Source organism: Peromyscus leucopus, chromosome 5 (assembly GCF_004664715.2).
Source record: "Peromyscus leucopus breed LL Stock chromosome 5, UCI_PerLeu_2.1, whole genome shotgun sequence".
Taxonomy (NCBI): domain Eukaryota; kingdom Metazoa; phylum Chordata; class Mammalia; order Rodentia; family Cricetidae; genus Peromyscus; species Peromyscus leucopus.
The window spans coordinates 126,486,617-126,511,468 of record NC_051067.1 but is presented as its reverse complement, the minus strand read 5'-3'; the positions used below and the strand labels follow the sequence as shown (position 1 = coordinate 126,511,468).

Sequence of the window (24,852 nt, the reverse complement as noted above, 5' to 3'; positions counted from 1 at the left end):
ACATACAAAAAATTAAAATCTAATAGAATTTTAAATAAAATGCATAGTATAAAGTTAAAACTTACATGCGGAACTAAAATACCCAAAGCACCATTTTCAAATGTCACAGTGCAAGGCTGGGAAGGTGGCTCAGCAGTTAGCGGCAGCAAGTGGGGCCTAGTCTCAAGAGAACAGGGTAGAGAGCGCAGAACAGGATTCCCGACGTCCTCCTCTGGCCTCTGTGTGCACACCTAAGTGTACAAACTCACATTTTTTCGATATGCACTGCCCCCTCCACACACACACAATATAGGAAAGTTTAAAAGTTGAAAGAGTAGCCAGGCTGAGTAGAACGGACCTGGAACTCCTGAGGCAGAAAAATGGGGAATTGGAGGCTAACCTATGAAAATTAGTGAGATTCCATGATGACTTCCCAGACAGAAAAAATAGGCTAATGGCACGAGGGACAATTCACACAACGTATAAAAGGACATGCAACATACAGACATGCAAACTGGGAGCTGCACTGAGAGACCCAGAAGAGTGGGCAAGACTTACCCTGTGAACAACAAACCAATGCCAATCAAAAGAAAACCAGGCTGGGAAGTGGTGGTGCATGCCTTTGATTCCAGCACTTGGGAGACAGAAGCAGGCAAATCTCTGAGTTTGAAGCCAGCCTGGTCTACAGAGTGAGTTCCAGTACAGCCAGGGCTACACAGAGAAACCCTGTCTCAGATAGATGATAGATAGATAGATAGATAGATAGATAGATAGATAGATAGATAGATAGATGATAGATAGATAGAGACAGAGAGACAGAGAGAGAGACAGAGGAGAGAGAGGAGAGAGAGAGGAGAGAGAGAGGAGAGAGAGAGAGACAGACAGACAGACAGACAGACAGACAGAGACAGAGAGAGAGAAGGAGAGAACCAGATAGCTAAACCATAGTAAGACGTCAGAATTAGGAGTAGAAAAGGATGAAAAGAATAAATCACTATCTCACCAGGAAGATAACCCAGTGCACCCCACGGCACCCCAAAACACAAAAAGAAGCCAGGCATAAGGGAGACTGAGGCAGGAGGATCACCATGAAACGGCATATGCTACAAAGTAAGTTCCAGGCCAACCTGGTTACAGGGTGAGACTGTCTCAGAGAGGGCAGTGGACCAGGCTGGCTTCAAACTCAGGAGGCTACATTCTTTTTGTCTGCCAGACTCAGTGCCTGCTTGCTTCCAGGATCTGAACTGAAAGTATCCTGGGCCCCATGTGCTTCAGTCATCAGCCCCTCTGGAACAGATCCATAGCTTATGTCATAATCACACCTAAACTAGTTACAGTTTAGCAACTCCAGAATATGACCACGTCGAGCTTGCACTCACTGGGTGCTCACTCTAACTATGCCAAGTACTCTGGATAAAGTGAGTAGAGACTTCCGCTGCAGTCCTTCCTCCCTCATGTTGACCTTGCTGTATTAGGGCAGCTGCCTCAGAAGGAAGCACAGCAGACACTGGATTGACAGCTCTGCTGCGTGGGATGAACTTCACCAGTTACTGTGGTTGGTGACATGAGATTAATTAACAAACAAACAAACAAAAAAAAAAACAACTGTAATTTGAAAAATGTACACCCTGAGCTCTAGCATGGATGTTAATAGCAGCTCCATTCATGATGGTCAAAACTTGAAGTAAACAAAATGGCCTTCAGTAGGTAAATGAAAAATAGACGGTGGTCTTTCCAGATGGTGGAATAGTACTCAGTGCTAAAATAAAAGGAGCTATTGAGCCACGAGGTCCTCAAGTGGATGCTACTAAATGAAAGAAGTCAACCTGAAAAGGACAGACACCACAATTCCCACTGTGTGATATTCTAGAAGAGCAGGTTCCAGGAGCAGGGTGAGGAGGGTGGGGAGAGTTGAGCAGGGACAGGTGAATCACAGTGGACTCTTGGGGCAGTCAACCTACTCCATGCCAAGACACATCATGGTGGTAATAACAAACCATATCACTATAAATCTATAAAAACCTACAGGATGTTCAGCACCAAGGATCCTCCCCTCCTCTCCCCTCCTCTCCCCTCCTCTCTGGGAACTGTGAGCTCTGAGACCTGACAAGGAGGCAGTGAAGGTTGGTGGCTATCCAAAAATGACTGACTGTGGGCAGGTGTAGACAGGGTGGGAGCAGGAAAGTGGGGGATTGGGACATATCCCTGAACTTCTGTTAAGGAACCTAAAAAGGCTCTCATAAAGTCTGTTTTTTAAATGTACAGCTTACGTGGGAAGCAGAGGCAGGCAGAAGTTTGAGGCCAGCCTGGTCTATATAGTGAATTCCAAGACAGCCAGGGCTACACAAAGAAACCTGTCTCAAACAAAACAAAACAAAACAAAACAAAACAAAACAAAACAAAACAAAACAAAACAAAACAAAACAAAACAAAAGGAAAACTTAGATCCTCATGGTTAAGTGTCTTTTCACAATTTAACTTTTCATGTAACTAACTTAAGTCCTCTATAATTTTGAGAACATTATGAAATTATCAGATAAAATTGTAAAATATTTTTATTTAAATACTACATAATATGCTCTTTTAAAAAATAATCTTTAAAAGCTGAACATGAGGGGGCTGAGGAGATGGCTCAGAGGTTAAGACCACTGACTGCTCTTCCAGAGGTCCTGAGTTCAATTCCCAGCAACCACATGGTGGCTCACAACCATCTGTAATGATATCTGGTGCCCTCTTCTGGCCTGCAGTCATACATGCTGTATACATAATAAATAAATAAATCTAAAAAAAAAAAGCTGGACATGATAGCACATGCCTGTGATCCTTGCACTTGGGCAGTTGAAGCAGGAGGACTAGGAATTGTAGACCAGCCTATGCTACAGAGCAACAGCTTGTCTCAAAAAAACAACAACATTAAAAAATATTTTTCTTTCTGAATGCTCCAAGCATTCCTATAATAAATACATAGTGAGGTCATGTCTTTTGTTTTGTTTTGTTTTTCAAGTCAGGGTTTCTCTGTGTAGCTCTGACTGTCCTGGAAGTCGCTCTGTAGACTAGGCTGACCTTGAACTCACAGAGATCTGCCTGCCTCTGGCTTTCAAGTGCTGGGACTAAAGGTGTGTGCCACCACTTCGGGTAAGACTGTCTTTTAAAAAAATTAATTAACTTAATATCCTGGAAACCCACTGAAAACTCCAGCAAAGAGTACAGAAACAAGAAGTGTAACTTTTAGATACTTAACAACTATTTTAAGTGTGTTGTTTGGGGAAAGGACACTTTCTACTCAAAGTGCTGTCTTTGCTGCTGCTAGCCCCCTTCTTACACCCTTAGGTAGCTTTTCTTATGAAAGTCAAGAGAGTGGCTGAAGTCTTCGGATACGTGTCTCTGTGAAGCCGACAATACCGCTGGTGTGTAAGACCAGGGAAGAGAATCAACCTGTGCAAACGACCGGGGCAGCAGATGCAGTGAGCTATTTGGACAGTTGCCAAGGGAAATGTCAACCTCAGTACCACCAAGTGTTTTGTAAATAGCATTGGATATCAGCGCACACAGCCAAGCTCAGTGAGGCTAGTTCATGAAATAGCCCAGGCTACTGCTGGTCAGCCGGAAGACTTGGAGGGAAGATGGGATCCAGGGTTCTGCAGTTCTACATGTCTTCCCCTGCTTCCACCACAGCAGGCAGCCAGGGCAAAGGAAGAAGGAAAGTAAAAAATAGAACCCAAAGCTAAGGGAGCTACCTCCAAGTGGGGCTTGGCAGCCCGAAAGGCCTAGCAAGCTGCTCCGCCTCTAGAATCTGAATTTCTTGGCCCACAAACAGCCAGCTCACAATGATCTGTCCCTTTTAGGAAAGAGCAATAGAAGGAGTCAAGAGAATCTGTTACACTAGAGAGAAAAACTGTCTGTGCTTTTAGACAGCACCCTAGCGATGGCGCCTTCCACAGAAGCCGCAGGAGGCCTGGGCGTGGAGAGCAGAATGTGAGAGAGGCTGCGCTACAGTCTCAGTGTCCAGACACACTGTCTGAACCCTTGGGATCTGCTGATGGACAGTGAACAAAACCCCTGCTCTTGTGTATCATCTGGCATGTGAGGTAGAGGAAGACAACACTTAATTATCAGGATGGAAGAGTCCTAAGGAAGGGGAGGGAGGCAGGGGGGCAGGGAGGGGAGAAGGATGTGATGGAAACGCGTTTTCATAGAAATCAAAGGAAGAGAAGGAAGGGGCAGGATGGAGGAGCAATTCACCCCCCCGGGGAGCTGGCAGTTCCATTGCCCTCCTGTGTGTGTGTGTGTGTGTGTGTGTGTGTGTGTGTGTGTGTGTGTGTTTATAGTAAACAGTGCTTCGTTCAAATAGAAAACAACTGAGTGCCCTGTCAGTTAGTCAGCTCCTTTGAATTTCTTATTAAAATGTCCTTTGTTTGTGACTGTGGTTATGAACACTTTAGGAACTTGCGGTTTCTAGGGATGTAGCTGCAATGGTACATACTGACGGTAGAGGGCGCAATGCTCACAGGCCAATGGCTGCCCATTTTCCACAAAGCACCTGCTTCGCAGGCCCGGCCTCTGGGCACCCGCACAGTTTAACACTGGCTATTTTTATGCCCACCAGGCTACCTCATGCCAGAGCCTGTTGCAATGCCCGCTGTCTTTATTCCTTCCTGAACAACTGAAAAGAAATTGAGATACAAACAGCTAAATCAAGATGCCCACAAGATGAGGTTCATGGGAGGCGGGGGTAGGACTAACACTCCTGTGGAGGTGGATCACTCTCTGGCTTATTAGTATTCTCACCAACATGAAGGCTCTCCAAATTCACTGTTTAGAGATTTCTGAAGCACCACTGCACAGGCATGAGTGATTATATTATTGACTATTGGCCAGTAACCCTCTAATTACAAGTTGGCTCCTCTGGCTATCAGGTCCCATCTGAATCTACGTCAGAGTCTCCATGAATCACTGGCTCACAGGTCCCAGTACAGTTGAAAGAGGCTTATTACAACCCATAAAGACTATTGACTCAGGAACTTCCAAAGGTATAGGAAGTTCTGAGCCAGGAAATGGGGGGGGGGGGGGACAGTGGCGGCAAATATTTACTTTTTATTATCTAACAATAACATAGTAACAGTTTAATTGCCACTATTTTGAGTGGTCTAATAAAGTGAAGGTGAGTAAAGTAAAACTCATTGTAACTTTATTTCTTTATTAAAAATAGTATAAGCAGAGTGTGGAGGCGCATGCCTTTAATTCCAGCACTAAGGAGGAAGAGATAGGTGAATATCTGTGTGTTTGAGGCCAGCCTGGTCTACAAAGCAAGTTCCAGGACAGCTAGAGCTCTGTTACACAGAGAAACTGTCTCAAAAAACCAAATAAATGATTAACATCTATGGCTCAGTCAGTAGAGTACTTGCCTAAAGCATGCACAAGGTCCTAGGCCTGATCCCTGGCACTAAGAAATAACTGCAGTTTAAAATTTTAAAACAAGGAAAGTTGCTGGGTGGTGGTGGCGCACACCTTTAATCCCAGCACTCGGGAGGCAGAGGCAGGCAGATCTCTGTGAGTTCAAGTCCAGCCTGGGCTACAGAGCGAGTTCCAGGAGAGGCTCCAAAGCTACACAGAGAAACCCTGTCTCGAAAAACAAAAACGAACAAACAAACAAAAAAGTAAAACAGTGCTGTGGGATGTTCTATATGTCCTGTAGGAGCCTGTTCTCGGGTTCCTCGTGGCTTTACCCAGCAGGTCCGCATAGAGGATGATTAGGATCACAGCCTGAGTGCAGGTGTCTGAGATGGTCTGCACTTGGCTGTGCTGTGGGATGGTCTGTATGGCAAATGTGTTGCTCTGATTGGTCAATAAATAAAACCTGATTGGCTGTGGCTAGGCAGGAAGTATAGTCGGGACTAACAGAGAGGAGAAATAAAAGAACAGGAAGGCAGAAGGAGTCACTGCCAGCTGCCACCCTGACAAGCAGCATGAAAAGATGCTGGTAAGCCACGAGCCACGGTATAGATTTATGGAAATGGATTAATTTAAGATATAAGAACAGTTAGCAAAAAGCCTGCCACGGCCATACAGTTTGTAAGCAATATAAGTCTCTGTGTTTACTTGGTTGGGTCTGAGTGGCTGTGGGACTGGCGGGTGACAAAGATTTGTCCTGACTGTGGGCAAGGCAGGAAAACTCTAGCTACAAAAGAGTAATACCAAATATGGGAAGTGAAACATGAGCTAAGTCTAGTGTAGTACACACCTTTAAGTCTAGCACTTGGGATGCAGAGACAAGAGGATCTCTGTGAGTCCAAGTCCAGCCTCCTCTACATAGTAAGTTCTAAGCCAATCAGATGTTAGCATTTAGGCATCTATACTGGCCTGTCCTTAGGGTCCTGACAGAATATATCCTCAGCTGCAGTCACTAAGAGCACCCATCTCCCACCCATTTCTCCTGCTCTCGTCCCCAGGGATCAGTCTCTGGCCCCTTCTCTGCCCCCTCACTCCCCTCCCCTCAATAAATCTCCCACATGGGCCCTGTTGTATAGTTTGACTCCTTTGCCACTTTCAAAATACAGTGTCAGAGATATACAATATACAATACATGGAGACTCTAGAGGTTTTTGGTTTGGTTTTGTTGTTTGGTTTGGTTTGGTGTTTGATTGTTTTAAGATAGAGTTTCTCTGTGTAGCCCTGGCTGTCCTGAAACTAGCTCTGTAGACCAGGCTGGCCTTGAACTCAGAGATTCACCTGTCTCTGCCTTCTGAGTGCTGGGATTAAAGGCATGTGCCACCACCACCCAGTGAGACCCTGTTTTTTGTTTGTTTGTTTCTAAAAAAGGCAAAACAAAACAAAAACCATGAGACATGGGCCAGTAAGATGGCTCAGCAGGTAAAGACACCTTCCTCCCAGCCTGGGTTTAATATCCAGGACACAAAGTGGGTAGAATGAGAGAACCATGCCACACAATAAATGTTTAAACAAAACTGGGCTCATTGTCACACACTAATCCTACTCAAGAAGCAGAAACAGAGGCAGGTAAATCTCCATGAGTTCAAGGCCCACCTGGTCTACATAGCAATTTCCAGGCTAGCCAGGGCTACATAGAAAGACTCCATCTGAAAATAAAGAATGAGCAAAAGCCATGTATGTTACACACACTTATAAATCTTGCCTTTGGGAGGTAAAGGCAGGAGGGTTGGAAGTTCAAGGCTGTCCTTGGCTCCATAGTAAGTTCAAGGTTAGCAAGGACTACATGAGATCCTGCCTCAAAAAAGGTATGGGGAAGAGAAGGCAGGTTTTCAGAATCAGGTCAAATCAGAGATCTGGGATCAGAACAAGGAGAAGAACTCATCTAGAGAAGAATGTCACAGGTGAGCAAAACATTCTGGTATCCTGCCTCCCTCAGAGTCTGTCCTGGATCTGTGCATGTTTAAGACTTGGGGCTCTGAGCCAGCATGGGGGTTTCACCTGTGTCTTAGAGTTTCTATTCCTATGATAAAATGCCCTGACCAAAAGCAACTTGGGGGAAAAAAGGTTTATTTTAGCTTTTGCTTCCAGGTCACAGTCCATCATGAAGGGAAGTCAGGGCCAAAAATCAAGATGGGAACTGAGTCAGAAGCCATGGGGACACTGCGTACTAGCTTGCTCTTCATGGCTTGTTTGATATGCTTCTTCCTTTATTTTTTTATTTTATTTTTTACTATTTATGTGTATCAGTATTCTGCCTACATCTATGTCTATACATCCTATGTATGCAATGCCTTTGGAATCCAGAAGAGGACATCAAATCTCCTGGAACTGGAGTTGCAAACAGTTATAAGCCTGCATATGGGTGCTGGGAATTGAACCCAGGTCCTCTTACCCAGTTAGCACTCTTAACAGCTTAGTCATCTTTCTGCCCTCAGCCTGCTTTGTTATACTACCCAGACCACCTGCCCAGGCGTTGGCACTGCCCACAGTCAGCACGGCCCTCCCACACCAATCAATCAAGACAAAGCCCCACAGACTTACCTAGAGGCTGATTTTTTCGGTTTTTTTGTTTTTTTGTTTGTTTGTTTGTTTGTTGTTTTTTTGTTTTCCGAGACAGGGTTTCTCTGTGTAGCTATGCGCCTTTCCTGGATCTCGCTCTGTAGACCAGGCTGGCCTCGAACTCACAAAGATCCACCTGGCTCTGCCTCCCATGTGCTGGGATTAAAGGCGTGCGCCACCACTGCCCGGCTTGTTTTGTTTTTTAAGACCGGGTTTCCTTTGTGTAACAACTCTAGCTGTCCTGGAATTGGAATTCACTTTGTAGGCCAGACTGGCCTTGAACTCACAGAGATCCTTCTGCCTCTGCCTCCTGAGTGCTAGGACCCAGTGAGGATGATTTTATAGGGCCATTTTCTCATTAAGATTCTTTCTTCGATGTGGTGCTGCTGTGGGTCTGTGGTCTCTCAGAGATTCACCGTGACCATGAATAAGTTTTAATAAGAAGATGCTTCATTAAATACTGGCGCTGGTCCTTATGGCACCAGAACTGCAATCTAAAGCACCCCCAAGATGCAGCATCTAGTCATATCAGTCCAAGGCTTATAAAATCAAAAACCACAAGATTGCCAGGCAGTGGTGGCGCATGCCCCTTAATCCCAGTACTCTATAGGCAGAGCCAGGCAGATCTCTGTGAATTTGAGGCCAGCCTGGTCTACAGAGCAAGATCCAGGACAAGCACCAAAACTACACAGAGAAACCCTCTCTTGAAAAACTAAAACTAAACTAAACAAAGAAACAAACAAAAAACCACACAAGATTACGTGTAGTTTATGTGTAGGCAGGGTCTAAATTTAATAAATATATCCTAGCCTGGTGGTAGTGGTGTATGCCTTTAATCCTAGCAGAAAAAGAGGCAGATGCAGGCGAGTCTTTGTGAGTTAGAGGCCAGCCTGGTCTGCAGAGTGAGTTCTAGGACAGTCAGGGCTACACAGAGAAACCCAGTCTTGAAAAACAAAACAGCAACAACAACAAAAGCAACATAGATGTCTTGTAGTTGTCCTAGTCATTGAGCAGAGGAATTGAGCACACTAACAAAAGCAGAAATAGCAGGTTAGTCTTATGACCTATTATCTTGCTACAACAGCACATTTTATAAGATCAGTCAATTTAAGAACAGTCTTCAGTGTCTGGGGGGCGGGGAAAGGAAGTGGGCTGCCAGGGCTTACATGTTAGAGGGATTTTTTTGCTTTTTGGTCTCTCAAGCATAGCAAGTCTAAACGTTAAATGTAATGTTAACCATTACAGTGGTTTGAATGAAAATGCCACCCCCCAGGCTCATAGGGAGTGGCACTACTAGGAGGTGTGGCCTTGTTGGAGTAGGTGTGGCCTTTTTGAAGGAAGCGTATCTTTGGGGGTGGGCTTTGAGGTTTCAAATGCTCATGCCAGGCCCAGTGTCTCACTCTCTCTTCCTGCTGCCTGTAGATCGAAACGTAGAGAACTCTGGGCTCCCTCTCCAGCACCATGTCTGCCTGCTCGCCACCATGTTCCCACCATGGTGATAATGGACTAACTCTCTGAACTGTAATCCAGCCCCAATTAATTATTTTCCTTACAAGAGTTGCTTTGGTCATAGTGTCTCTTCACGACAGACAATAGAAACCCTAAGACTCCGTGTGTGTGTCTAGGTTTGTGTCAATCTGACAAAAACCAATAAGCCCAGCCTGTAATCCTGGGATTTAGAAGATAGAGACAGGAGAATTGAAAGTGTCTGCCTTGCTGCATTTTTATCAAGTTTAAAGCTGGCTTAGGAAGCTTATCATGACCGTCTCACAAAATAAGAAGTCAGAAGGTGGCTGGTGATGCAGCTCAGTGGTAGAGTACTTGCCTGGCACCCAGAGACTGGAGGTTCAATCCTCAGGACAGTATTTAAAAAAGAGAGCTAGAGAAAGAAAGGGAAATGCAAACCGAAGAACAAACTAGAGGCGATAAGACGTCAAGAGCGCAGTAAAGGAAGGGAGCGAGGACAGTGAGGTGGGAAGTGTGCCCGTTAATTTCCTTCACTTTCATGGGCCAGAGGGAATCCAAACAGCTGGTGAGATGTGACTCCCAGGTCTGTCTGTCCGGAGAGGCTCCTGAATTGGTGGACTGAGTGGGGAAGCCTGCCCTAGTCAGCACGTGCCATATCCAGTCTCCAGGACCCAGATGAACACAAAGAGAAGAAAGGTGAAAGCTGGCTGCCGGAGATGACTCCTTTTCTGCCTGCAAGGCAAGAAGTCAAGGCCTCAGGCCTTCTGACTAGATGGTGCCAGTGCCCTGTACTCCGCCTAGCCTTCCAGTTTTCTGGTCCTTGTGACAGACTAGGAGTTAGACAGACTCCCTGAAAGGCAGATAGGGAGAGGTGTACTGAAATGTGATTTGTATGTTAATAAATAAAGTTGCCTGGGGGGTCAGAGCTATTAGCAAACCATAGCAGAAACTGGGCGGTGGTGGTGCACGCCTTTAATCCCAGCTCTTGGGAGGCAGAGTTAGGTGGATCTCTGTATGTTCGAGGATATAGCCAGCATTGGAGACACACGCCTTTAATCTCAATACCAACCATAGAAGACCTGGAGGTCTGTACAGACAGGCAGTGGAGGTCATATGGTTGGGTTTACAACCAATGAGAAGGCAGAACAGAAACACTATAAAAAGACAGACACACAGGAAGTAGGTCTCTTTCAGAGAAGTAGGACAACATCGACAGTGAAGGGTAAGATTTTTAGCTCTTAGCAATTGCTCTGACCTCTTGGCTTTCATCTCTGTATTGGCTCTGTGTTTCTTATTTAATAAGACGGTTACTTCTACAGAGAGGGCCACAACTAGATAATAAAGATAGTGAACTTTCAGCCGGTGGTGGTGGTGGTGGCAGCGGCGGCATTTAATCCTAGCACTCAGGAGGGAGAGGCAGGTGGTTCTCTGTGAGTTCGAGGTCAGCCTGGTCTATAGAATGAGTTCCAGGAAAGGTGCAAAACTACATAGAGAAACCCTGTTTCAAACTCTCCCCCCACACACACGCAAAAAAAAAAAAAAAAAAAAAAGCCTGGCAGCTTAAAACAGGCCTGGAAGGCTTTTCCCCTCCATGCAATAGGCTAGGCCTCCCTGCCTGAGGGCCTGACAAGTTCAAGGCCAGACTAAGACACCTTTACCCCTCACTGATCTGTGGACTTCACAGTCTCCATGTCATTGTTCAGATCAACCAACCCTACATTGGGGAAGGAAGATCCTCCCTCTTCCCTCCCTCTTAAAGACCCTTAACACTCCTAGCCATCAAGGCTTCCTGAATGCCCTCTCTTCAAGCCTTGCACTGTGTGTTTCCTCACCCCTAATGAAAGCCTTTCCTGATTGCTGATTCTGTCAGCTGCTGGCCACTGTGTCTGAGAGACTTTTTTCTTGCTTTTTAATTCTTAACTGGCAGGGGAAAAAATATCAACCCTTGGTCTACAGAATGAGTTTCAGGACATCCAGGGAGATACAGAGAAACACTTGCTTGAAAAAACAAAACCAAATTAACAAAACCCCTACATGGACAGAGAGTGAGATAGTACCTGCTCACCTTCTCTCAGGCCTCAGGATTTAGACAGACTCATCCAACATGGTTTACAGTTCTCTGGCTTGCAGATGGTGAAAGCATCTTCCCTCAGGCTCCAGGATCACATGTGCCAATTCTCAATTGAGATTTCCTTCTCACTCTCTCTTGCCACACACACATATCCACATATGCCTCTTTTTCTGAGGAAAAACACAAGCACACAGTCATATCTCCCGTTCCCCTGAGCTCTGGATACAGCGGCCCCTACCTCTCATCCCCTCACCCTCCACAGAGAAATGCAGAAACTCGGGACAGGAGGGCTTCCCTGAAGCTAACCCATGGCTTTCTCTCTGATGTGACCAGACTCAGACTAGGGCAGATGGAGGAGCCCCAAAGGCTCCCGCAGAGCAGCCAAGGCCTTTCCTAAGCTGGATAGAAGTCTGTTAAGAGTGTTTTAAAAATCCCAGCTCAAACCCTAGGAAGGGCGCATGGATCACCCAGCGATGAAGAAATGGATGAGATCTATATGAGCAAACTGGGGGTGATGTGGGGTAATGGAGGGCAAGGGACTGGGGATGAGAGCTTAGAGGAGCGGGAGGTTCGAGCTAGAACAGGAACAGAGTGGGGGAGCAAGCAAAGAGGCATCATGATAAATGAAGACACCATGGGAATAGGGAGAAGCAGAGTGCTAGGGAGGTTCCCAGGAGTCACAAGGATGACTCCACCACAGACTACTGGCCTAAACTGGTCTACTCTGGTGATCAGATGGCTGAATACCCTAACTGTCATCATAGAACCCTCATCCAGTGACTGATGGAAGCAGATGCAGAGATCCATAGCCACGTCCCAGGCAGAGCTCCAGGAGTTCAGTCGATGAGAAAGAGGAGGGATTCCATGAGCAAGGGATATTGAGACCATGACTGGAAAAAGTACAGAGACAACTAGCCAAACTAGTGGAAATGCATAAACTGTGGACCAATAGCTGAGGAGCCCCCATGGTACTGGACTAGGCCCTCTGGATAAGCGAGACAGTTGTTTAGCTTGAACTGTTTAGGGGGCCCCCAGGCAGTAGAATCAGGACCTGTCCCTGGTGCATGAGCTGGCTTTTTGGAGCCTAGTGCCTGTGGTAAGACCCTTTGCACAGCCTTGGTGCAGGGAGGTGGGGCCTGGACCTGTCTCAACTGAATGTACCAGGCTTTGCTGACTCCCCATGGGAGACCTTGCCTTGGAGGAGGTGGGAATGGGGGATGGGTTGGGGGGTGAAGGTTGGGGGGCAGCAGGAGGGAGGACAGGGGAATCTATGGTTGGTATGTAAATGAATAGAAAAATAAATTTTAAAAAGTGAAGAAAAAAAAAAGAAAAGAAAAAAAAGCCATCGACGGAGTCACGATCTGGACATGCCCACCCACTAGGACCCTCTTCTCAATGTTATTGCTGAGGAATTAAGATCTAACACGTGGACATTTGGTGGACGCTCTAACTGTAGCAGCTTCCTAAGCTGCTTCTGTAAACTGTCTGGTCAACTGTGGCTTTCTTTTGTAAAGTCACATTTCTGTATTGCCTGTCAAATTGTGACAGATAGTATTGTGTATCCTTGGCATATCCCTGGCTCTTTGAAAGCCTCCAAGGGGCGGCGGGGGGTGGGGGGGTGAGGGGGTGGGGGTGGGAGTGGGGTGGGGAGCAGGTAAAGCCTGAAGGTTTGGCACTGGGATTACAGCTTGACTAATTATTTTAAGAAAGAAAGAAAGAAAGAAACAAAGAAAGAAAGAAGAAAAGAAAATCTCTTAATAATATAAATCATAACTCAAGAAAGTTTCAGGGTCCCCCCAGAAGAACACAGGGGCTTTGGCAATTTGGAAACCATTTTTGTGTTTGATGATGCAACACAATGAAGGAAAAATTACTTTAAAAAAAGTCAAGTGTCCCAGAGATACCAGACAACAGGAAGAAATGTCATTGGATAAGAGTTCGCTCATAGTGGGCTGTGTTAGTTACTTTCCTCACTGCTGAGACTGAATACCTGACAAGAAGGGTTATTAGAAGGAGGACTTATTTGGGCTCATGGCTTGATAATGCAGGCTGCTGTAATAGGAAAGGCATGGTGGTGGGTGACTCTTTGCTTACACTGGGTATATCAGGAGAAAAAGAAAGGGGGTGGGCACAGACTCTCAGTTCATTCCCCACCTTTTAATTTATATTTAAAAACTTTTAATTACATTTATTTACCTACACATGTGTGTACATTCATGTAGGTCCCATGGTGCATTTTTTTAGTTCAAATGACTTGTAGTTATTTCTCTTCTATTTCAGGCCCCAAGGACTGAACTCAGGTTGTCTGGCCAAGCAAGCTTTTATGCATTGAACTTGCTGCCTTCCCCTCACCTTTATTTAGTCTGAGACTCCAGCCTGTGGGATGATGCCACTCACATTCAGGGTGAGTGGAAACTTCCTCACAGGTATACAACACATGCCATTACTGGCTGTCTTAGTCACTTTTCTATTCCAGTGATAAGACACCACAACCAAGGCAACCTAGAGAAGAAAGAGTTTATTGAGGGATTGTTTACAGTTTCAGAGGGTGAGAGTCCTTGACCATCACGTTGCAGGAAATGATAGCAGGCTGGGAGGCATGGTACTGGAACAGTAGCTGAGAGCTTACATCCTGATCCACAAGTAGGATGAAGAGAGAGCTAACTGGGAAAAGTGTGGACTTTTGAAACCTCAAAATTTGCCTCCAGTGATACCACCTCCTCCAACAAGGCCACACCTCCTAATCCTTCCCAAACAGTTCCACCAACTGGGGACCAAGCATTCAAATATATAAGCCTACAGGGAACATTCTCACTCAAACTACCACATTGACCTAGCCATTTCTTTCATTTGATTTTTGATTTTTGAGACAGGATCTCCTGTTGCCCAGACTGGCCTCAAACATTCTATGGTGTCAAGGGTGACTTTGAATTCCTGACCTTCCTTCCTCACACCTTTAAGTCCTGAAATTATAGCCATGTCAAAATACACATTCTCAGGACTTCTTCTATTCCCTATAGACACAGGCATCTCAAATAGCAGATTAGTGTGTGTACTTGTGAGCATCCTTCCATCAATGAGCTTCATGTTTACCAGTGTGGACTGGGGGCTGCAGGGGAGAATGAGGCTCTTGAGAACACTCACACTGACTTCCCAGTGTTTCCACACCTGGAATCACCTGACGACTTTACCAACCCAGATAGCTGGCACTATCCACAGAATTAATGGTGCCCGAGGTCCAGGGCAGATGTCCCAAATCTACAATTCTAGAAATTTCCTAGGGAACAATGACCCACATGTTTTGGTCTACCACCATGATTGACCCCATAAGCAGAGGTCAGGGCCAGTGAAAATTGGACCTGGAGGTAGGGATTCACCTAGTCCTGCCACTTGCTAAGCACATCTTCATCTCTCCAAACCTTGATTTTCTAACCTGTACAATGGGGACAGTGACAGCAACATATAGTGTAAAGAAGATCAGTGTAGTTAGTCTTTTTCTGTCCCACCAGCCAGCTCCCGAATAACCACATGGAGACTTCTTACTAATTATGAAAGCTTGGTCGATAGCTTAGGCTTATTACTAACCAGCTTTTGCAACTTAGATTAACCCATTTTTATCAATCTACTTTTTGTCTCATGGCTTTATTACCTTTACACTGTACTGCTCTTGCTACTTCCTCTTTGTCTGGCTAGTGAGCCCCCCCCCCCAATTCTTCCCAGTATCCTGTGTGTCTGAAAATCCTGCCTAGCTATTGGTCATTTGGCTTTTTATTAAACAAATCAGAATGACACATCTTCATAGTGCACAAAAAGATTATTCCACAGCAGATCAGGGCTGGAAATGTATCTCAGCTGGCACAGTGCTGATCTAACAAGCCCTAGGTTTGGGTTTGATCCCCAGCACAACATTAGGTAGCCATGGTGGTGCACTCTGTAATCATGGCACATTGGGAGGTGGAGACAGGAGAATCAGAAGTTCAAGGTCATCTTCAGCCACATAATGAGTCTGAAGTCAGCCTGGAGTAAGTGAGAGCCTGTTTAAATATACAGAGTATTCAGACTTATGGCAAAGACTTTATACTCTTAGTCTGAACAGTCAGGAGGCTGGAGCTGTTGACCATTCTGAGCTCAGTTCAGAGAGATTGGCTTTCTCATTTGTCCAGTGAGGCTGCAAATCATAAGAGTTTGGAGCAAGGGGTTCGGAAGTTTCCTAGAGGTTAAACAAGCTCCTACAGAGCAGCAGTGATCATTCACCAGACCCCATCACACGCTCAAGCTCTTGCTTACGTTGCTGGATGGATAAATGACACATGGGGTAATGCTGCCCCCTCCTGGACTGTCTGACTCATAACTGACAATTTTTTTGTCCCTCAGACTGATACCCTTCAATAGGTTTGTTTTCTCCTAGCTAGCCGCTCAATACCTGTGGAGCTATTTGGAAACATTTTTTACGAAGAAATTGACTCTGTGTGGGGAAGCCTTTGATTACTGCTTTGACGACTTGGCCAATTATGAGTCTATATAGTTTCTGTTTCATTGTGCTTGGCAGAGGTTGGGTGTGCAATTCCCTCCCTCATCGGTGTGTGGATGTACAGGCACTCTCCGTTGTCCCACCCCCCACCCCTGCGGAGTCGCCAGGAACAGCTCTCTGATGGTGGCACTCGGAGGCTTCTGTCTCATCTTAACGAAACCGGCTAAAGGGTAAGCTATTTCTTTTCATTAATAAGACTCCAGTTCCTTGGAGGTTCTCTATTTTAGTTATTCCTGCCCTAATATTTCTTACCCCTCCTTCCTGCTAGCTTTCAGTTCAATTTATGCTTTTTTCCAGTTCCTTAGGTTGTAAAGTTAACTTGTGAATTTCAAATCTTTCCTGTTTTTTTTTTGTTTTGTTTTGTTTTTTTTTATAGAAACACTTTGGGACACAAATTTCTGCTTTTACTGTGTCCCATAAATGTTGGGTTGTAGTAGTACATTTGGCACATCTCTAAGCATTTTATTGTGTACTTGTGATTCTTTGATATTTAAATTCTTTTTTTTTTTTTGGTTTTTCGAGACAGGGTTTCTCTGTGTAGCTTTCCTGGAAAGCTTTTCCTGGAACTCACTTGGTAGCCCAGGCTGACCTCGAACTCACAAAGATCTGCCTGCCTCTGCCTCCCGAGTGCTGGGATTAAAGGCGTGTGCCACCACCGCCTGGCTGATATTTAAATTCTTTGCAGGAGATGGGAAGGTATGTAATTAGTTGGGTTTTCCGAGGCAGGGTCTTCCTAGGTATCCCAAGTTGGCCTTGAACTCATGGTCTTCCATCATCTGCCTCATGATTGATGGTATGAATCTATTTGTTACTTAAGCGTGTCTTGCCAGGGATAGTGGCACATACCTGTAGTCCCAGTACTCACAAGGCTGAGTTGGGACGATTTCAAGTTTAAGATCAATCTTGGCTATATACGAAAACACTGTCTCCCAAAATAAATAAGTAAGCAAGCAAGCGAACAAACAAATAAATAAATATAACCAATAAAACAACAACAACAAACCCAGAAACAGCCACCAAGAGTGTCTTGGTTCATTCACCCAGCTGAAACAAAACATGAGACTAAGCAAATTATACGCAACACAAATTTATTTATCATGGTTCAAGGGGCTGAAATTTTGGTGTCTGGTGAAGGTCTCTAAGTTTCTTTGTAGTTTCTAAGATGGCCTTGCTGCCTTCTCCAGCTGGAAGGAGTACTGTGTCCCTGAGTGGTGGGAGGAGATGATTATGCCTTCTAGGGCCTTAATCACCGCCTAAAGTCCCCACCTATTAATACTACCACATTGCGGTAGAGACGGTATAATGGTCTACATGGCTAGTTCTAGACCATCCACTAAATAAATAAATAAATACACAAAATTCTTACTTACAAATGGGGATGTAGCTCAGTGGAAAAGCATGTGCCTGGAGCAGACTAATAAAAATTCGGAGGAAAGAAAGAAAAGCATGTCCCTAGCATCACAAGACCCTGGATTTAGTCCCTAGAATCAAAAGCAAATAAATATAAATAAAAGATTTAAGTTGTGATTTAACATACACTCTCTCCCAGAGAATGACCCATATACACTTAAGAAAAACGTATTTGTTCAGCAAGGGTTCTTGAAGACCAAACAGATGGCTCAGTGGTTAAGCACATTTTTTGTTCTTCAGGAGGACTTGACTTTGATTCCCAGCACCCCTATATAACTCCAGTTCCAGGGGATCTGATGCTGTGTTCTGACCCCCATGAGCACCAGGCATATAAGTGGTGTATATACATACATGCACAGAAAACACTAACACACACACAAAGATTAAATCTAAAAGCAAACAAACAAACAAACAAAAAACCCAGCAACCCAAAGCCAGGCATGGTGGTGTACACCTTTAATTCTAGCACGCAGGAGGCAGAGGCAGGCAGATGGCTGAATTTGAGACCAACCTGGTCTATAGAGCAAGTTCCAGGACAGCTAGGACTACTCCCCTCCCCCCCCCCAAAAAAAAAAAACCCACCACACTTTTTTTGTTGTTGTTTTGAAAAGTGTTTTTGAAACTTATGGTAGAACAGTTTTGGTTACTTGGTAGGCATATATATATATATATATATATATATATATATATATATATATATATATACTAAATTTAGCTGGTTTCTTCTGTGGTTCACCATCTCTGTCACTTCTCAATCATTACTGAAAGCAGGGTATCAGGGTCCAGAAAAGACATGACAGCAAGCACAGGAAACCTAAAAATCTGAGGGCAAAGGAAAGAATCCGCTCACACATGTCTGCTTATTGTTGTCTTAGTTCTAATTCTCTCATCCTAATGGTCTCTAATTTCTTAGCTCTAATTCTCTGTTCCTATTCTAGTTCCTAACTCTTCCTAGCTTCTTCATCTCACCTAAATACATTTCTTCTTAGGAGGCTTGAAGCAATAATTAAAAAATTACAAGTTACCTCTCATTGGTCAAAATCACATTCCTAGCATAAGCGATAAGGAGAGAGACATTTACCATGGCAACACAAGGTTCCAAGGTTCCAGGAATAAGCCTGGCCAGACGGGTGAAAATGAGCCAAATGTGTGCAGTTTGTGTTAGACTGAGGAGGGATTGTTATTTTTGTTAGTCTGAGTACAAGGAACAAAGCAGGCTTTAAGTGTCTACAGTCTGTGGGACAATAGATCTAGCCATGAAGCATATCCTAGTGTGGTGGTATTGTGTTCCCAAAAATATTGTGCACTTTAATAAACTTATCTGGGGTCAGAGACAGAACAGCCACAATATTAAACATAGAGGTTAGGCAGTGGTAGCACATGCCTTTAATCCTAGCATTCCAGAGGCAGAAACTTGTCTGGATCTCTGTGAGTTAAAGGCCACAAGGATACAGCCAAGCATGGTGACTTCATGCCTTTAATCCCAGAAAGTGAGCCTTTAATCCCAGGGAGTGAGGCAGAAAGCAGAAAGATATATATGGTGTGAAGACCAGAAACTAGAAGCATTTGGCTGGTTAAGCTTTTAGGTTTTGAGCAGCACAGTTCAGTGAGAGCCATTCAGATATGAGGACACAGAGGCTTCCAGTCTGAGGAAACAAGATCAACTGAGAAGTTGGCCAGGTGAGGTTAGCTGTGGCTCATTCTGCTTCTCTGATCTTCCAGCGTTCACCCCAATACCTGGCTTCAGGTTTGTTTTTATTAATAAGATTCTTTAAGGGGCTGGAGAGATAGCTCAGAGGTTAAGAGCACTGACTGCTCTTCCAGAGGTCCTGAGTTCAATTCCCAGCAACCATATGGTGGCTCACAACCGTCTGTAATGAGATCTGGTGCCTTCTTCTGTGTACATAATAAATAAATAAATCTTTAAAAAAAATAAGATTCTTTAAGATTCCTGCTACATCCTAGTATATTTTCTATATATCAAAATTGTACAGCTAATGAGAAGTCATCTTTCCTGACCATCCATGGATATGTGTGTGCCCAATAAATGATTAATACACTGCTAAGGCTATGGAAACAAACCCCAAAGTTGTAATAGGCGGGAAGGAGCTTATGGAGTCACACAAGAAATCTACAGCAAGAAACAGCCAATTCATTCAAAAGGCAGTAATTCCAATATGCCTTGCTTACTCCATCAGAAAAGGAAAGTTTCTTTCTTTCCTTCTTTCTTTCTTTCTTTCTTTCTTTCTTTCTTTCTTTCTTTCCTTTTTTTTTTCAAGAAATCTGATGCCTTCTTCTGGATTCTATAGGCACTAAATGTACATGCTGCTCATACATGCAGGCAAAGCACCCACACACATAAAATAAAATAAATAATTTTTTTAAGAGCACTGACTGCTCTTCCAGGGGACCTAGTCAGCACCCACATACCAGTGCACAGCTGTCTGTAAATCCAGTCCTAGGGGGTCCGATGCCCTGTTCTGGTTGCCTTGGACATTGCATGTATGTGGTGCATAGATATACATACAAGAGATAAAAATAAAGACAGGAACAAGAAAAGGAAGACACGGAAGTCTCCAGCAACAAATGCTGACTGACTGCTAATCCTTTCAGATCAAGTACTTCATTTATGTTTGATGTCCTTCTTTGTCTCAAGTGATCATCTTTGCTATAAAGAATATGTTTTTATAATGCCAGGATATCTATTCGGCTCTCTTTTGGGCACTGTTTTTGTGGGTATCTTTTTTATTTTTTTCACCTTAAATTATTAATGTCTCTGAATCTAGAGTGATTTTTTAAAATTTGAGTTTGTATTGTCTTGTGGTTAGAGCAGGTATACAAGTGCAATAGTGTGCATGAGGAAGTCGGAGGACAGTTTTTGGGGAGTCAGTTCTCTTCTTCTATGTGGGTCCTTGGTATCCAGTGCAGGCTATCAGGTATGAGGGCAAGTCCCTCTCTGCTCACGGAGCCATCTCTACAACCCCTGAAGCGGTTCTCTTGTGGGCAGTGGACAGTCTGCTTGTGAGACGCCACCCATTCTGCCGGTCATCTGCTTATAACTGAGGTAATAACTGAGAAGGAAGAACTGGCTTCTGCATTTTGCATTTCTTATCTTAATTTATTTTGTGTGTATGAATATTTGCCTGAATGTATGTCTCTGTACCACTTATGTGCCTGATGCCTGTGGAAGTCAGAAAAGGTTACTGGATCACCTGGAACTAGATCGTTAGCGAGATGGATGTGAGCTGCCACATAGTTGCTGGGGATCGCAGCCAGTTCCCTTACCGGCACGGAGACATAAATCACTGGATCCCATTTGCTTTCTTACGATATAACTGACAGCTTCCCCCTCACATCCGGTATTGTGGTTTTTCTATTGTTTAACTGTGTATATATTGTATCTTTTTCCTTTGTGTTTACATGGGAATGCTTCCTGTTTGTTTGAGATACTTACTCTATAGCCCAGGATGGTCAAAAACTCCTATCAACTCTGCCACTACAGCATTCCATCCCTCTCAGGTATACCTACTGAGATTAGAGGTATGAGAAAGTTACCATGCCTAGTGGGGATTGCATTTAAACATTAAATTGTCTAACACTTGAAATTAAATTACTGTGAATTTAGCTTCAAAATCAAGAAAATGATATTCTGTGATTTTTGATCTCTATCATGTCTCCATAATTCTAATGAAAACATATTTTTACGTGTAGAGCAGCAAAACATAACTATTGATTTGTATGCATTAGCCTTTTAAATCATGTAAAAAAATACACCAGATTTAAAAACCAAAATAACAAACTACTATTACACTACTATATTACCATAATCATCTATGAGATGTTTAATTCTCAGAGGGCACAAACCTGTAACTACACAAAAAATAGAGGCAAAGTAGAGGACTATGAATACAAATACAGCATAGGCATCACAACAAATTCATAAAATGACATCTGGGCAGACAGTTCAAGTCTACTATGCTTCAGGTTTGGTCTGAGATGTTCCCTTGACCACACCAGCGTTTGCCAGGTATCAACAACTGGTTGCTTCCTGAGCTCAACCTGAAGGCAGAAGGCCTAGGCACAGGGATGGAGTCAAGTGAGGTGGTGGCCTAGCACCCAGGTCCAAGATGGGCCCGACCTGGAACCTCGTGGTCCTAGGGCAAGAGGAAGTCACGGGTCAGGCGCTGTCCCACTAAGCCTGCGGCGGCGGAATTCTCTGTCGCGGAAGCAGGTCCCCAGAGCCGAGGGGTCCTTGCTGTGGTTTGAGAAGCCATCTGACCCACGGCACACAGTCCGGTCCAGCCTCGAGAAGGTCGCGCTCAGACCCTTGGCTCTTCCGTGATGGAGGCAGCGTTGGGTGGGCCCGTGGCCGGGTGGCCGGGTGGCACTAAGATAGCCCAAGAGAGTTCTGGCCCTGGGCCTGTCACCGCCCCCACCGCTTCACACCGTGGCGGTGTCTGCAATGAATGGATGGATGGATGGCGGTGGGGATGGGGGTGGGGGTGGGGGCAGAACCTGGAGCCCACGAGCTGGCGTTCCAAGTTCCAGAGAGGGAACCAAGGTCCATCCTGGCCGCCCGCCCACAAGCTCTCGCTAACCCGATCCCAGCCTTCCTGTCTTCCTGGACTCTCTGGGAGGAGTGGATGTCCTAGGGAGAGGAGAAGGAGCCGACAGTTCCCCAAGGTGAGAGATGAGAGTCGGGGCGACCACCCCATCTGTCCAGGCACCATACCTACCTCCTGGGAGCAGCGTCAGGAGGGTGTCCACCCTGTCTGGACCGGTGGATGACCCACCCGAAGGATCCGGCCGCCTTGCCTGCGCCTGCCTGGGCACCTCCCCTCCCCGGGAAGCCAGGAAAGAAAGCGGCAGAGCGCAGCCCGGGCAGGGCCACGAACCCCTCCTCCCACCCTCACCCCCACACCCCACCCCCCAGCTCCACCTCCCCACCAGGACCCCCCAAAGGCACAGAAATGGCCTGCGGGTCAGAGGAGGGCTCCAAGCTGCCTGCCCCAAAGACCAGGGGCTGGCGACCTGGCAACGGGTGGGGCGAGTCGCGGAGCCAAGGCAGAGCCTGCCCCGGAAGGAAGAAGGTCCCGAGGCTTCAGCGCCCGCAGCCGTGGAGAGCCGAGCGGGGGGAGCGGGAGGTGCGGACGCGTGCACACCCTCACCGGACCCGCCCGAGGCCCAGGGAGAGGGAGGAGCAGGCTTGCGGGCCAGCCAAGGTGCCAGGGGCCCGCCCGGTGTGCCCGGTGGCAGAGTGCGTCCCGCCGATGAAGCAGGACCGGGAGAGGAGAAGGTCCCGGGGAAACGCTGGCCACTGCCGGCCCTGGGCCCCCGCTGCGGGCCACGGACCACGGGCCACGGACGCGGGCAGAGGGCTGAGGAGGGCCTGGCTGGCGGGCGGGCGCGTTCAGGGAGGGGCTCGAGCCGGGCTCAGGGGCGGTGGGTGGGTGGGTGCGTGGGTGAGCTGCTGAGGGCAGCGGCGGTGAGGCTCTTGAGGCTCCGCGGGCCGGGCGCCGTCGTCTACGGCCATACCACCCTGAACGCGCCCGATCTCGTCTGATCTCGGAAGCTAAGCAGGGTCGGGCCTGGTTAGTACTTGGATGGGATTCGGCCTGGGAAAATGGCTTTTGGCCCTTGGGGCCAGACAAGCCCAGGCTAGCTGCCCCACCCCATCCCACCCCTTCTCGCAAGGTGGAACAGTGAGAATTATTTTCAGGAAAAGAATCGAAGTACACCAAGCTCTTAGTCTGTCTACTTATTCCTCTGGGATAAAATTCTGTCTACACAGCTTCAGTTCTGATCTCATGCCTAGCTCCTTTCTTGCCTGATTTCTCACTATATTTATATACTGTCCCCTCTAAGTTCTATCTTAATTCTCTCATCTTAATTCCACCTCATCTAGGTCCTTCTTATGTCGTTCTTACCCATCCATCTCCTTCCTTTCTGGCTCTTTCTCATCTTCCATCTCGTTCTCAAGTTCTCTAGTCAAAATCCTCTCAGTCTCCTTATACCTCTCAGTTCTGTCCAAGTCTCTGAGGTGTTCAGTTATAACCCCAAGCAATAGCAATCCTCTGGCAGAGCAAGATCAGCAGAGCAAGGTCAACAGGCTTGAATTCCTACAGGGTCATAAAGGCAGGTAAGAGTTTTCCTCAGGCAGTGACTGTTAGAATTTCTTTCTTTCTCTCTCTCTTTCTTTTTTAAGATTGATTTATTTATTGTGTATACAGTGTTCTGCCTGCATACCTGAAGAGGGCATCAGATCTCATTATGGGTACTTGTGAGCCACCATGTGGTTGCTGGGAATTGAACTCAGGACCTCTTGAAGAGCAGCCAGTGCTCTTAACTGCTGAGCCATCTCTCCAGGCAGGATTTCTTTTACAACCCAAAAAGGGAGTGGTTAAAGGATGAGGTCAACTGAGAGCTAATATCGCTAGTATATCAAAAAGGGAATTTATGTGCTCAATCTACATTCCTAGAAGTGGTTAGGTAAGAAGTTAGGAGTCTATAATATTAGTAAGACTGCATAAGAAAGGAGGGTCTTGGGCTGGAGAGATGGCTCAGAGGTTAAAAGCACTGACTGCTCTTCCAGAGGTCCTGAGTTCAATTCTCAGCAACCACATGGTGGCTCACGACCGTCTGTAATGAGATCTGGTGCCCTCTTCTGGACTGCTGTCATATATGCTGTATACATAATAAATAAATAAATCTTTTTTAAAAAGTTTGTGTTTTTATCTTAAAAAAAAAAGAGGTCGGGCAGTGGTGGCGCACGCCTTTAATCCCAGCACTTGGGAGGCAGAGCCAGGCGAATCTCTGTGAGTTCGAGGCCAGCCTGGGCTACAGAGTGAGTGCCAGGAAAGGCGCAAAGCTACACAGAGAAACCCTGTCTCGAAAAACCAAAAAAAAAAAAAAAAAAAAAAAAAAAAGAAAGAAAGAAAGGAGGGTCTTACCTTAAATTACACAAGAAATAAAGCTATCCGCCTGACCTAGGAGATAGGCGTTGTTTTCATAGTTCAGGAGATTGTTCGGCCTTGGATGCTTGATAAGTATTTTAGATAAATACACTGTTAAGAGTACTTGGAAGCATGCATAGCATTGCAAGAAAATCGCTGCAGGAATCAGCTAATATATACACAAAAGCTAAAATATCACCAAGACTTCTTAAGTCACGGTTGGACCTTTGGAGAAGTCCTTGACTTTTCCAAGTAGTAGCTTTTGTGAAAGTAGCTGAATTCCATTACATATTCCTGTGGCCTGCAGCAAGAAAAGGGGCAGATTAGTTATAATTACACCTAATGAAACCATTACCCACTGTGACAGCAATATGGTTAGAAATCAAACCCAAGTGCTCTTTCTTTTAAGCCTAATTCAATTTGGATTTCAA

At 45.5% G+C, this 24,852-nt stretch overlaps 1 protein-coding gene and 1 pseudogene across 1 annotated transcript; one reads left to right on the top strand and one right to left on the bottom strand.

Moving 5' to 3' along the window:
* Positions 1-21,273: 21,273 nt before the first annotated feature.
* On the bottom strand, positions 21,274-23,001 carry LOC119088118 (translation initiation factor IF-2-like). Its single transcript, XM_037206480.1, has 3 exons — positions 22,953-23,001; positions 22,205-22,900; positions 21,274-22,116 (listed from the first exon to the last, which is right to left on the bottom strand). The coding sequence occupies exons 1-3, from the start codon at positions 22,999-23,001 to the stop codon at positions 21,788-21,790; spliced, it is 1,074 nt and encodes a 357-aa protein (XP_037062375.1). The 3' UTR covers positions 21,274-21,787.
* Positions 22,990-23,104, top strand: LOC114682482 (annotated as a pseudogene).
* Positions 23,105-24,852: the final 1,748 nt, after the last annotated feature.